At 59.0% G+C, this 13,708-nt stretch overlaps 1 protein-coding gene across 4 annotated transcripts in view; it reads left to right on the top strand.

The window, feature by feature from the left end:
- Kcnh2 (potassium voltage-gated channel subfamily H member 2) overlaps positions 1 to 11,580 on the top strand; it is a 35,129-nt gene extending 23,549 nt beyond the window's left edge. For 3 of the 4 annotated variants that reach the window (XM_069997071.1, XM_069997073.1, XM_069997072.1), the window contains 10 exons: positions 2,991 to 3,419; positions 3,959 to 4,346; positions 4,711 to 4,910; positions 5,630 to 5,882; positions 7,493 to 7,686; positions 8,238 to 8,337; positions 8,891 to 9,163; positions 9,277 to 9,463; positions 9,761 to 9,938; positions 11,026 to 11,580. In XM_069997071.1, coding sequence (XP_069853172.1) covers positions 2,991 to 3,419; positions 3,959 to 4,346; positions 4,711 to 4,910; positions 5,630 to 5,882; positions 7,493 to 7,686; positions 8,238 to 8,337; positions 8,891 to 9,163; positions 9,277 to 9,463; positions 9,761 to 9,938; positions 11,026 to 11,175 — 2,352 coding nt within the window. In that variant the 3' untranslated portion in view covers positions 11,176 to 11,580. Of the gene's footprint in view, positions 1 to 2,990; positions 3,420 to 3,958; positions 4,347 to 4,710; positions 4,911 to 5,629; positions 5,883 to 7,492; positions 7,687 to 8,237; positions 8,338 to 8,890; positions 9,164 to 9,276; positions 9,464 to 9,760; positions 9,939 to 11,025 lie in introns of those variants that run through there. The other variant, XM_069997074.1, reaches the window with a different exon arrangement.
- Positions 11,581 to 13,708: the final 2,128 nt, after the last annotated feature.

Here is a 13,708-nt window from a genome sequence, read left to right as displayed (position 1 = left end):
AGGGGGGAGTGGGGGAGGGGGCCCCCCGCTGGCCAGGCTCAGGGTAGAGGGCGGGCAAGGGCTGGGCCGGGGAGAGTCCAGTGTGATGGCGTGGGGGTAGGGGTGGGGACCTGGGGGGAGGAGGGGCCAGCCCGGCCGGAGGAGCTGCGGTTCCCACCGCGGCTGCCGGGCTGGCAGCAGGCGGGCAGAGCACAGCACCCTGGCAGCAGGACCCACAGCAGGGCACCATGGGCATCCCGAGCCAGGCAGGCTGCTGCCCACATTCACTGCGCAGGTGACCCCAGCTCCGGGGCCCAGCCCAAAGCACCCTGGCTTCATGCCAGAGGCAAGCCCTGGCCACCCGTTGGCCAGGGTCAGGGGCGCGTGGCCTGGGCCGGGACTGCTGCTGGGGCCCCAGGACAAGCAGGCTGGGGGGAGCCAAGTCCCCCGTGGCGGCCCCAGCCGGGAAGGAGAGCAGGACAGGGGCTCTGCGGCCCAGGGCCCAGAAAGGCCGGCTGAGGCGGGCAGTGCGCATCTCCAGCCTGGTGGCCCAGGAGGTAGGTGACCCCCAGCCCCTCCTCTTTCCAAGTCTGGGGTACTGAGGCACGCGGGGAGAGAGCTTCTGGGAAAGCAGGATGGGCCGGAGGCCAGAGGGTCCACAGCCCTGCCCACCACTGACCGAGCACCTGCCTGCCCTCCTCTGGGCTTCTAGGTGAGGGTCTTGGGGTCTCCTTTGGGTAGCCCCTCACCGGCGGCTCCCGGCTCTCAGTCTTCTGGCTTGAAGTGTGAAGGTGGGAAGACACTAGGAGTCGGATGGGCGCCCAGAGAGGATGGCGAGGAGGTAGAGAGAGATGGAGGAACTAGCGGCCAGCGGCCAGGCCTGGCACAGTGGCAGCAGGGCTCCTACTCTGCGCCTGGTGTGGACCCTGCAGCTGGAGAGAGGGAGGCTTGCCTTGCTTTCAGGGGTTCTAGGGCTGGTGCCTGAGGAGGCTCGAGCTGAGACCCCTGAGAAGATATGAGGGCCTACTGAGTCTGGTACCTGGGCTATCTGACCCACCTCTCTGCACAAGTGGCCTGTGAGGCTACGAATCTGCCCCAGCTACCCCTCCCCTGCCCTCTCTCCCCGGCCACGCCACCCCTGCTATCCCTCTCTCTGCCTGGGCTTCTTGTTGCTCCCTGCTGGGGCATGGGCACAGGTGAAGACTCAGGGTCTTCACGGGGCAACAGGGAACGAGGGTCACGGGGCTCAAGACCATGTGGTAAGCAGTTTGTTTCACGGCCAAGGCTGGCCCTTGGACAGATGAGGTTTTCTGGTCCAGACCTTGTGTCCTGGGATTGGAGGTGCATTTGTCCACGGGCTGTGGGGCAGACTGGAGAGCAGGGTCACTGCTGTCAGGGGGATCCAGTGTAGCCCCCACAGCCTGCCCCCCTCAGATGCAGAGAAGAGTCTTATCTGAGGGGAACTGACTTCTGTGCGTTGTCTGTGGGGTCCTGCTCCCGTCTTTCAATTCCTGCTTGACCTCTGAGATGCCACTACCCCATGCCCATTTGCTGTTGGCCTTCAGAAACAGACCACTTGTGCAGAAGGCAGGGCAGAAATTGGGGCCTATGCACAGGCTTCTTCTCTGCCCCAGATCCTGGCCACTTGTCTTTATCCCATCTGGGATGGCTTCAGCCTCTGTTATCACCCCCATGCTGCTCAAAACCCTGTGACCCATCTTACCCCTAATTACTTTCTCTAGGGAGATGCTCTTCAAACAGCATCACCCACGCAGGCGGGCCCAGGGGATTTCCCACTTGAATTGGAATGGAAATCTTTAAGACTCATCTGCTCAGAGGCCTGAGACTGGGGGACCAGGGGGCCCAGTGCTCTGGGAACAGGCCCAGTGACTCTGGGGCCTGGATGAGGCCTTGTGGTTGCTGGGAAGGGCAGGGTCTAGGATGGGAGGTTTGGGTTGAGTCAGAAGTCTGTGAGAAAGAGTTCGGAGGGGCTGAGGAAGGCACAGAGGAACACACAGCGGCTTCTGTTTGGGAAACCTGGCCCAAGCTCTGTCTACTTGAGCCTAGGAGAAAGAGTGGTGTGGCTGCTGCGTCCTGGTGCAGATGGCAGGCCTTCCTCTGCCTGGTTGTTGAGGGAGCAGGATGTGGCTCCTTGTCTGAGTGGAAGCGTGACAGGCCATGTGTGCGGCGCCAGCACTGTCCTGGGTGCACGGCCCTCTGTATGCTTTGGACACCTGCTGTCCTGTGCTGGGCTCTTTCCTCTGTGTCCTTTCATAAGAGGGTGAGAGACTGCCCGGGGCCCAGGGGGAGAGGAGCTGTGGCAGGGGCAGGGTAGGGGAGTGTGTTGATTCCTGTCTCTAAGGAGACCAAGGTGCCAGAGACTGGCATCCTTGGGCAAATAGCTTGATGGACTGGTAGTGAGCTGCAGTAACCATTTTGTGTGTTGGGATCATGGCTCCTGGGCCTGTTGCCTCAGCTGGGAGCTGTAGTCCTTGGAACATTTTTCTAAATTCAGGCTATGGTGGTGTGTGTGTGTGTGTGTGTGTGTGTGTGTGTGTGTGTGTGTGTGTGTGTGTGTGTGTGTGTGTGTGTGTGTGTGTGTGTGTGTGTGTATGTGTGTGTGTGTGCGCGTGCACGTATGTGTGTGTGCGCACACCCTCATGTGCCTGCTTATGGTTTTCCGAATGAGATTGCATGGTGTGAGAGTCTAATCTACATGGCTAGGGAACAGTCACAGGCTTTACTACGTGATGCTCTGAATTCAAGTATTCTGGGAATGTCTTGGAACACTCTGAAACTGTCTTTGGGTCAGCCAGGTCAGCCTGCGGTGTCATTTTGGGAACTCCTGTGCACAGGTTTGGGGGTGGTCAGAACTCTGGCTGCTTGGCTAGGGATGGGCCTTTTGCTGGGAGCAATGTTGGCCTCTCTCTTCATACTCTCCTTGTCTTCCGCAGCAGGGCTGTTCCAGCTGCCACCCATGGCCTGTCCTTTCTTTGTCTGCATCTTTCCAGGTCCTATCGCTGGGTGCTGACGTGCTGCCCGAGTACAAGCTGCAGGCGCCTCGTATCCACCGCTGGACCATCTTGCACTACAGCCCCTTCAAGGCTGTGTGGGACTGGCTCATCCTGCTTCTGGTCATCTACACGGCTGTCTTCACGCCCTACTCAGCTGCCTTCCTGCTGAAAGAGACCGAAGAGGGTTCCCAGGACCCTGACTGCGGCTATGCTTGCCAGCCGCTGGCCGTGGTGGACCTCATTGTGGACATCATGTTCATTGTGGACATCCTCATCAACTTTCGTACCACCTATGTCAATGCCAATGAGGAGGTGGTCAGCCACCCTGGCCGCATTGCCGTCCACTACTTCAAGGGATGGTTTCTCATTGACATGGTTGCCGCCATTCCCTTTGACTTGCTCATCTTCGGCTCTGGCTCTGAGGAGGTAGGTGGTGTGTGTATGTGTGTTTGTGTCGGGGGAGGGGGGTGAGAGTAGAAGGTAATAGAATCATGCAAAGTGTGGGCAAAGGATGGGAAGTTGATGGGAGGTGGTAGGGTTGAAGGGGGGGAGAGGAGAGGGGTGTGTACAGGTGGAGTGGGTGTCCTGATACATCAACGTGTTCTTTTCTCCAAACAAACTACCCACAGGGTTGTAGGGAGCAGAGGGGACCGCCATTTTCTTTTTTCCCACCATTTTCTAATGACACAAAAGTGCCCTAAAAGCTGCTGGGAACTGTCCTGGCACCTTAGGCTAACTGCTGCTCCTTTCAGAGCCCTTGGGAGGCATTACCACCAATTTGTCTTATTAGCGGGCACCAAGATGAATGAGATGCTTGTGCTTGGCATAATGTGGGAGGTGCTTCCGTGGTTAGGAAGGGCCTGGGAGGAAGACGGTGCGCCTGCCTTCCAGCCCCTCCCTCATTTGCCTCACACCGAATCTCTGGCCCCCTCTCCCCTCCCCTCCCCGCCCCCCCCCCCCCCCAGCTGATCGGGCTGCTGAAGACCGCGAGGCTGCTGCGGCTGGTGCGCGTGGCGCGGAAGCTGGACCGCTACTCGGAGTACGGGGCGGCCGTGCTCTTCCTGCTCATGTGCACCTTCGCGCTCATCGCGCACTGGCTGGCCTGCATCTGGTACGCCATCGGCAACATGGAGCAGCCGCACATGGACTCGCGCATCGGCTGGCTGCACAACCTGGGCGACCAGATCGGCAAGCCTTACAACAGCAGCGGCCTGGGCGGCCCCTCCATCAAGGACAAGTACGTCACGGCGCTCTACTTCACCTTCAGCAGCCTCACCAGCGTGGGCTTCGGCAACGTCTCCCCCAACACCAACTCCGAGAAGATCTTCTCCATCTGCGTCATGCTCATTGGCTGTGAGTGCGTTCTGGGGGCGGGGCCTGGCGGGCTGGGGGCGGGGCCGGGGCGGGGCCGAGCTGGGGGCGGGGCCAGGGTGGGCGGGGCGGGGCGGAGGGAGGTGGCTAGAGCTCTCCGGTGCCCGGGCCAGGCCTTCCCGCAGTCCCTCCGGGCCCACCATCGCCGCGTGGTTTGGGGGTTGGGGCCCCAGGGCAGGAACTACTGAAGGCTGGTGTGTGTTTGAGCATGTGTATGTCCACTCTCAGACTGAGACGTGACCGGACCGCGAGTGTCGTTGACCTGGTGCGGGGCCTGAGCAGAGGGTCCCCATGGGCGGGCGGGGTCCCTGCGGATGCTGATGGCCCCACTCACCCACGCCCCCAGCCCTCATGTATGCCAGCATCTTCGGCAACGTGTCCGCCATCATCCAGCGGCTCTACTCGGGCACGGCCCGCTACCACACACAGATGCTCCGGGTGCGGGAGTTCATCCGTTTCCACCAGATCCCCAACCCGCTGCGCCAGCGCCTGGAGGAGTACTTCCAGCACGCCTGGTCCTACACCAACGGCATCGACATGAACGCGGTGAGGCGCCGGGGTGTGTGTGTGTGTCCCCGCACATGCCCCCCCGGGCCCCTCGCCATGGGTCAGTGCCAAGAAGGGGCCTGGGAAGTGTAGTTGTCTCTGTTTCTATCTCTGTCTGTCTCTTGTTGGTCCTGGGGTTGAACTCAGGGCCTGGGTGTTATTCCCTGAGCCTTTTCCCTCAAGGTTAGTGCTCTAGCACTGGAGCCATAGCCCCACGTTGGGCTTTTTCTGCGTAGTTTATTTTCTGGGCTGGCCTCAAACTGTGACTCTCAGCTCTCAGCCTCCTGAGTAGTTAGGATTACAAGGGTGAGCCATCAGTGCCCCACTTGTCTCTTCCCCTCCCCCCTGCAAGGAAACTGAAGCCCACAAAGTTCAGTTACCGGAAAGCTCTCCCTGTTGAGCAGGCCCTGTACCAGGCCCTTCATTGGCAGCAGCTTTAAGCTGTGCCGCCGTTAGTGGCTGAACTGATCTCTGCACTAGCACACAGGAACTTGGAGGACCAGCTGCAAAGGGTGTCCAGCCTGGGGTGGTGCAGCTGGAGTGGGAACCCAGTCCTTTCCAAGACGCTTGACCCAAAACTGGAGAGGGGCAGGGGGAAGGGAGGCATCCTGGATCACAGCCCTGGAGAAGTTTCCCAGAAATGGAGAGGTCAGGCAGTGGGCTGGAGCGTGAGTGGAATCCCAGGGGCGGGTGTCTTGAGCCAGCCCTTCTGCCCCCAGGTGCTGAAGGGCTTCCCCGAGTGCCTGCAGGCCGACATCTGCCTGCACCTGAACCGCTCACTGCTGCAGCACTGCAAGCCTTTCCGAGGGGCCACCAAGGGCTGCCTTCGGGCCCTGGCCATGAAGTTCAAGACCACACATGCACCACCAGGGGACACACTGGTGCACGCTGGGGACCTGCTCACCGCCCTCTACTTCATCTCCAGGGGCTCCATCGAGATCCTTCGCGGTGACGTCGTGGTGGCCATCTTGGGTATGGGGTGGGGCCACTGGACAGGAATGCCCACCGCAGCCTAGAGAGGCCTGAGCCCTCAATACACAATCACTAAGGCCACAGACCTGAGATGGGCAACTGGGTTCTTGGGCAACTTTAATTCACCTAACCTTAGGCCCTCCGAAAGGAAGCGTCAGAGAGGAGCCCCTTGGTATGAGACTGCTGAGTTCTGGGAGTTCCCAGATTTCCTTGAACTTTAGGAAACCTTAGGATCTCTCCAAAGGCAGATTCTTCTTGCTTCCTTAAAGTTGGATCCAGGGGTTCGGAATGTGGCTCAGTGGTAGAGTGCTTGCCTAGCATGCATGCAGCCCTGGGTTCAATTCTTCAATACCACAGAAACAGACAGAGCCGGAAGTGGCACTGTGGCTCAAGTGGTAGAGTGCTAGCCATGAACAAAAGAAGCTCAAGGACAGTGCCAAGGCCCTGAGTTCAAGTCCCAGAACTGGCAACAAAAGAAATTAATCCAGTCTAGGAGTTCTGAGGGGGCAGTGGAAGGGCAGCTGTCCTCTCAGAGGCTGTGTATCAGATTTTTCTAAGGCCATGTGGACCCCTGGGGCATAGTGCAGTAGATACATGCCTGTCCAGAGCAGGGTGAGTTCTGACCCTCCCTCCCCTCCTTGCTTTCCACCTGTGCAGGTGTATAGGTATCCAGGACACTGGAGACGTGTTGGCCTTTCTTGTCATCTCCTTGGGCCTGCATGACTTTGAGGCAAATACAGCAGACCTGCTTGACCATGGCTCATGGGGAACATCTTAGATTTTTATATTTATACCACCCCATGACTCCCCAATCCCCCAGCTAAATCAAGTTTCATACATTTTAGTACAGTTTGGTTTTTTAAAAAATACTTTTTTATTGTAAAAATAGCATACAGAAGGGTTCTAGTTACATGAGTAAGGTGATGAGTGTATTTCCTATCGAGCGTTGTTACCTCCTCCCAGTCTGGTGTTTTATGACATGTTAAGCCTGTTATTTTGTTTCTTTTCTTTTTTTGGGGTCCGGTCATGGGGCCTGAACTCTGGGCCTGGGCGCTGTCCCTCAGCTCTTCAGCTCAAGGCTAGCACTCTACCACTTGAACTACAGCGCCACTTCCGGCTTTTTTCTTTTTGCCTATGTGGTGCTGAGGAATCGAACCCAGGGTCTCATGCATCAAGGCAAGCAAGTGCTCTACCACTGAGCTACCTTCCCAGCCTCTTGTTTTCTTTCAGTAAAAAGAATTCTGGTCTTGATTCACTCTTGTTCTCATCTCTAGTTTGAAGGAAGTTGCTTATGAGGACACAGGAGTTGGCTAGGAGGATGTTTAGGGTATAGGGTTTGGGGATAAAAGTTGGGGTCACAGCCTGAGGAAGTCAGGACCATAGACAGAGCTGGGGCATCCTGTGTGGTCCTGGATTCTAGTTGTTAGGAAACCCCAAATTCCTTGCCTCTTCTCCTTCAGGCACTTCTAGCTGCTTGGTCCCCAACTTCTGGGCACTGAGGAAGGATGGCTGGTAGATGCTTTTCTGGCTGTGTACCCCAAACCATGTTGCCTGCTGCCTTCTGTGCTGGCCCCATGGGCTGAGGTCTCCATCTCCCTCTTGTTCTCCAGGGAAGAATGACATCTTTGGAGAGCCTCTGAACCTGTATGCTCGGCCTGGCAAGTCCAATGGGGATGTGAGGGCCCTTACCTACTGTGACCTCCACAAGATCCACCGCGACGACCTGCTGGAAGTGCTGGACATGTACCCCGAGTTCTCCGACCACTTCTGGTCCAGCCTGGAGATCACTTTCAATCTTCGAGATGTGAGTGGGCCATTCTGAGCTGGCTTCTTACTCTTTTATCTGAGGCAGAAGGCTGCCTCTTCACGGTGTAACTAACCTTGAATGTGCTGCTTCTCTGCCTCTGTTTCCCTGTCAAGTGCTATCACATGCGGGGCTATGAAAGTCCTGCAACTCTTAAGAGGCAGAGATCAAGAGGGCGCTGTGTGTATGTGTGTGTGTATTTTCCCCCTACCATATTCTCTTGTTGTCTCTGTCTCCGTCTCTGTGTCTTTCTCTTTCTCTCTCTCTTTGTACTTGTGCTGGGGCTTGAATTTAGGGGCTGAGTGCTATCCCTTAGTGTTTTCCTCTAAAGGCTAATGCTCTACCACTTGAGCCACAGCTCCACTTTGGGCTTTTAGCTGGTTAGAGATATGTCTCACAGACTTTTCTGCCTGTGCTGGCTTTGAACCATGATCCTTGCTCGGTCGCCTGAGTAGCTAGGATTACAAGCATGAGCTATCTGGAAGCCACAGCTTCTGGCTCTTCTTTATTAACGGGGGGCTGAGGCTCCTTGACACAGCTTTTGGTTCCAGACGAACATGATCCCCGGTTCCCCTGGCAGCGCGGAGTTGGAGGGTGGCTTCAACCGGCAGCGCAAGCGCAAGTTGTCCTTCCGCCGGCGCGCAGACAAGGGTGAGATGGTTAGGGGGAGGCGGGGAGGGGAGCCAGGGACCCCTGGGCTGCGTGGGAGGGTGAAGGACTGGCGGGAGGAGCCAGGGCCCCGTGGGTTGGGTGGGCAGTCTGCTCCTTCAGGCCTTCTTTCCCCCTTTGTCCATACCCAGCCATCTTTACCAGCCCTTTGAGCTGTCACCTCTGGGAAGCCCCTCCCACACCCCTGGAGAGGGGCTGGGCATTTTGGTCTTCCCAGGACCTGGGGATTGGCGAGTCCTGTCTTGATCTGATGAGAGAGGGGTACGTGGTGGTGGTGATGTGGCGGGGGAGGACACTGGACTCAGGAGGTTGAGGGGCTGGCCACGGGGGTCTCAGGAAGCCCCCCCCAGCTCTGCTTCTTGGAGAGCTGACCATGAGGTTGAAAAATGGGGGGAAGATTACAGAATAGACAACTGGGGACAAATCCTGCCACCTTTCCCAGGCCTAGCTCAGCTCCTCTTCCCCTGTCCCTTCCCTGCCCCCCCTCCCCTGTGCTGCCCTCCCCTCTCTGAGGCCGGTTCTCTGTTTCCCACAGACACGGAGCAGCCTGGGGAGGTGTCGGCCTTAGGATCGGGCCGGGCGGGGGCAGGGCCCAGTGGCCGGGGCCGGCCAGGGGGACCGTGGGGGGAGGGCCCGTCCAGTGGCCCCTCCAGCCCTGAGAGCAGTGAGGATGAAGGCCCAGGCCACAGCTCCAGCCCCCTTCGCCTGGTGCCCTTCTCCAGCCCCAGGCCCCCCGCAGAGCCGCCCGGCGGGGAGCCCTTGACTGAGGACTGTGACAAGAGCAGCCATACCTGCAACCCCCTGTCAGGTAGTGGGGGCAGTGGGCCGGGGGTTGCTGGGGGCAGGAGGGGGTGGGGTAGGAGGGGCAGGGGGCAAAGGAGTTTTGGCCTTTTGGATCTCATTCCTTTTCTCTGGTTCCAGGAGCTTTCTCTGGGGTGTCCAACATTTTCAGCTTTTGGGGGGACAGTCGGGGCCGCCAGTACCAGGAGCTGCCTCGTTGTCCCGCCCCTGCCCCTAGCCTCCTTAACATCCCTCTGTCCAGTCCCGGCCGGCGGCCACGGGGAGATGTGGAGAGTAGGCTGGACGCACTCCAGCGGCAGCTCAACAGGTACTGGAGGGGTTCCAGGGAGGCGGGAGGGGGCCCCCAAATGGAAGGAGGATGGGTCTGCCGGTGGGCTCCTGGTGGTGTTGCAGGGTTGAGGGAAGGATCTGCTCTTGAGTCAGCTGCCTGTGCCGGACGCTGGCCCCCCTCCCTGCCCAGCTGAGGCCGGACTGGCACACCCAGCGTGCGCGGGCGCCGGGCACGGGCCAGCGCCTCTCTCACATTCAAGGCGCCTCCGTTTGCTTGTGTCTTCTCCTCCCCGCGTAGACACCACAGCTTTGGTCTTCTTCCTTTCTGTCCCAGGCTGGAAACCCGGCTGAGTGCAGACATGGCCACTGTCCTGCAGCTGCTACAGAGGCAAATGACACTCGTCCCTCCTGCCTACAGCGCTGTGACCACGCCCGGGCCAGGCCCCGCCCCCACCTCCCCGCTGCTGCCCGTCGGCGCCGTCCCCACCCTCACCCTGGACTCGCTTTCTCAGGTACGTTCCAGAAACCCTCTCCCCCAGCACCCCAGCTGCACGGGTCCTGTTACACATCTGCTTGACTTCCCTTCCTGCAGGGCCCTGCGCCCGTCCTGTGTGCTCTGCACCCCCCTCGCCCCCCTCTAGACATGACGGGTGTCTGAGCTCGTCACCGGCGGTTGGGTGCTGCATGTCACTGGATCTTGGTACAGGGTCCCAGGGTCTTGTGGTGACGCACCTCCTGCTGGCTGTCTGCCCATCCTGGCTCTCACTCTAGCTGTACTCCTGTGCCATCATGAAGGCAGCTGGCATTTCCAGGGTGATCAAGCAAGCCCCTGGGGCAGGACTTCCTGTGCCTGCATTTGTCCCTCCCTGCTGGAGGAGGCCTCCGCTGCCCTCTGTCCTTCCTGAGGGGTCACGTGTGTCCCTAGCCTTGAAAGACAGCCTCTCGTACCAGTCCCTCAGGAGTGGCTCCCAGAGGTGGCCTGGGATCTGCTCCCGCACCCCTGGCACTGCTTCTCCTCCCATATGCTGCCTGCTCCTGTTTGCAGACATCGGTGCCCACGTCAGCAAGCGTGCCAGTCTCCCTCCCAGCCTCCCCCGCAGGGACCCACAGGCCCCTCCTGCCTGCCCCGCCACTCTCCCTGGCCTTCAGATGCCTGGCCACCAGCCTGCCTCTGTTTCTAAGTCCCCAGAGTTCTTTCTAGAATAGCAGCAAAGATCTTCTGGTTCTGTCCCAGCTTTTGCCCCTGCTGGACTCCTTATTCTAGATTGGGTCTAGATCCAGCTGCCCTGTTCCCTGGAGGAGGAGGAGGCCATGGCATAGACGCTCCCCCGGCCCCAGGACAGGCAGCTCTGCTGTGGCTCCCAGCTTCTCTGGGAGCACGTTTCTCCCCCTCCAACCTCAGGGCCCATCTCCTCCCATGTTCCTTGCCCTGCTCTTCCTACTGCGTCCCTGACCTCTCCAGTCCCACTCCATTCATTCTACTCCTTCCTGGCTTTCAGTCCTGTTCCTGATTGCCTGGATCCTTAACCTCTTAACCCCTCTGTCCCTTTCCTCTGGTGCTGTGGCCTCCCTGCCCCTTACGTTCTGTGTTCCCTGCAGGTTTCCCAGTTCATGGCGTTTGAGGAGCTGCCCCCAGGAGCCCCAGAGCTCCCCCAAGATGGCCCCACTCGACGCCTCTCCCTGCCGGGCCAGCTGGGGGCCCTCACCTCCCAGCCCCTGCACAGACATGGCTCAGACCCTGGCAGTTAGTGGCACTGCTCAGTGTGGACACGTGGCTCACCCAGGGCCCAGGGAGCGCCCTGGGCCGCTCCCCCCGGAGGCCCTGCCCAGGAGGCCCTGGCCGTGGTAGAAGGGAGCATGGTGATGGACAGCTCCTCCCCTGCCTAGGGAAGGTCTTCTCCTGCAGTTCCCCTGGGCCCCATGGGGAGGGGCAGGGCCAGGGCCAGGCAGTGGAGGGGAGTCTATGGTTCCCCCACTGCCCTGGGGGCATTAGCTGGTCTAACTGCCCGGAGGCACTGGCCCTGGGTCTTAGGCACCTCAAGGACTTTTCTGCTATTTACTGCTCTTACTGTTAGGGATAATAATTAAGGATCATATGAGTAATTAATGAAGATGCCGATGACTATGAATAATAAATAATTACCCTGAGGAGACTCCAGCGGTGGGGAGGGTGTGGCCCTCCCTGCTGCGTCCTGAGTTCCTGTTCTGGCAGTATCTGGGTGGAAGCCGAGGGCCCTGCAGGGTCCGGGTGGGCCATGTGTGTTCGGGGACAAGGTCAGCTTCCCTGCTGACCCTGGAGTTGGGGTGATCTCATGGGACAGTCTCCCTCTTCTTCCATCCTCTGCTCTGGGGCTGGTCCCTCGGGGCGATGTTGCTTTTGAGGGTCTGGCTGACTCCACTTGTCTCCCACATGGTCCCAGCCCCACGTCGTTGCCGTTTGGCTGGAGTCTACCCTCCTTGCGCCACCCCCTTTCCCCCCAGTTGGGCTTTATCTTGACCCTGTATAATTGGCCCTCACACGACCTCACTCTGGGCACACCGGCTGTGCCCAGCCCTGGCCCTGACCGGAGCACCCCAGTGTGGTGGAGCTGGCCCCGTCCTCACCACCCGCCACCCACGACTTCACAAAGAAGGTGCAAGTTTCCAAGCGGGTCATTACCACATTGGAGAATCAGTCAGTGTCCTGAGGACAGTGTCAAGTCCTCCATGTTCCTGTGTGTGTGTATGTACAGCGTCTGGGCCTGGGATGGGGCCTGGCCAGGCCAGGGGACCTGGTAACGTGGCCTCTGTTGCAGTGCACCGCCATCCCAGGGGCCACCTATCTGGACCTGTGCCAGACCCCTGCCAGGTCCCCTCAGAGCGGGTAGTGGACAGCAGCCACAACGGTTCCATTTCCTCAGTTCCTGCCACATGACAGCCTGTCTCAATTGGAAGAACACATTGACACCACCCCACCCCTTCTCCAACATGGTGGTCACTGGTTCATGCAGGAGAGTCAGCCTCGGGATGTCAGGGCAGTAACTGCATGGAGAACAGGTGGCAGGCTGGTCTGACTCCTGCGTTCTCTGCCTTATCCCTACTCTGCTGAACACTTAGGCAAATGCCTCATCCTCCCTCATTCTACCCCAGTTCCTGGAGTCACAGACCCTGATGGGGTGAGGGAGGTCATGGTCTCTCCCCTCCTATAGGCTGGGCACCTGCACTGTAGGGGATCCACAGAGCTGAGGGTTCTTCTAAACAGAGAGCTACAGGTGGGAGGCAGGAGATGAGCTGGAGGATGCTGTGGTAGGCCAGGAAAGAGATCCACGTGGCTATGGTGGGGAGAGAGTCTGGATCCCCAGGCTGACATCCAGCCAGGAGTTGGGGGCTGGAAGCAAAGGGGTAGGGCCTGCTGCCCCCACCCCAACCTCTACCTCTGCACCCAAAGCTCCAGGAACTAAGCAGGGCCTTTGGTACACTGGCACAGTGGCAGTGACTAGAACTTGGGGTGCTTCTGGAATTCCTAGACCTTCCTGTCCTGTGTAGGTGTTCTGGCGCGCCCTATGGAGAATTCCTGCTGACCTGCAGGTCTCTGGGGCTCAGATGACTGGAGGAAGTGTCGGGTGCCCCGTATCCTCTGGTGGGAGCTGCTCTGGCTGCAGTGCACTTCCTTCCCTGGACCACGGCATCCACCCGTGTGCCTCTCTGGTGCCAGGGACTGTGTCCATGCCCCTGTCCCCCAGCACAAGGCACAGGGGATCCCATGGAAACAGATGAATTGTTCAGGTCTGGGTGTTGGTAGCAATGAGCAATAAAAGCCCTTAGCATCAAGAGGACCCACACATTTGTCTATGGGGACAGAAGGAGCCCACAGCGAGGGGCTGTGTCTTCCTCTGCGGACAGGCTTGGGATGTGGCCAGTGAGGAAGAGGCTCTTTTTTCTGTACTTCTTGAGGGTTTGGATAGCCTGTAAGCATTCACTTCCACCTGATGTTGGCTCGGGTCCATGCATAGAAACTGATCCTTGCCCTGAGTTACAACTCAAGGCCATGTTTAGTGCCTTCTGGGCTGGTATTGGGAGGCAGACAGTTGGGATGGCCATGGCTGAGCATATCACCTGAGCAATGGCCCTGTAGCCTGTGTTGTGTGAACAGACAGACTAGAGCCTGCCCATCTCTATGTGACTGGAGGCCCTTTCCTTGTCTGCAGGACAGTTTGCCTCCATGTCAGCTTGGCACAGGGACTCTCCTATCCAGACTCACCTTCTGTTTGTGCTCTGCTCCAGCCCCATGAGCTTCTGCCTG

Source organism: Dipodomys merriami, unplaced genomic scaffold, assembly GCF_024711535.1.
Source record: "Dipodomys merriami isolate MVZ:Mamm:240054 unplaced genomic scaffold, mDipMer1.0.p SCAF_5, whole genome shotgun sequence".
Taxonomy (NCBI): Eukaryota; Metazoa; Chordata; class Mammalia; order Rodentia; family Heteromyidae; genus Dipodomys; species Dipodomys merriami.
Note: the sequence above shows the minus strand (reverse complement) of the source record. Positions and strands in the feature narration are given on the sequence as shown.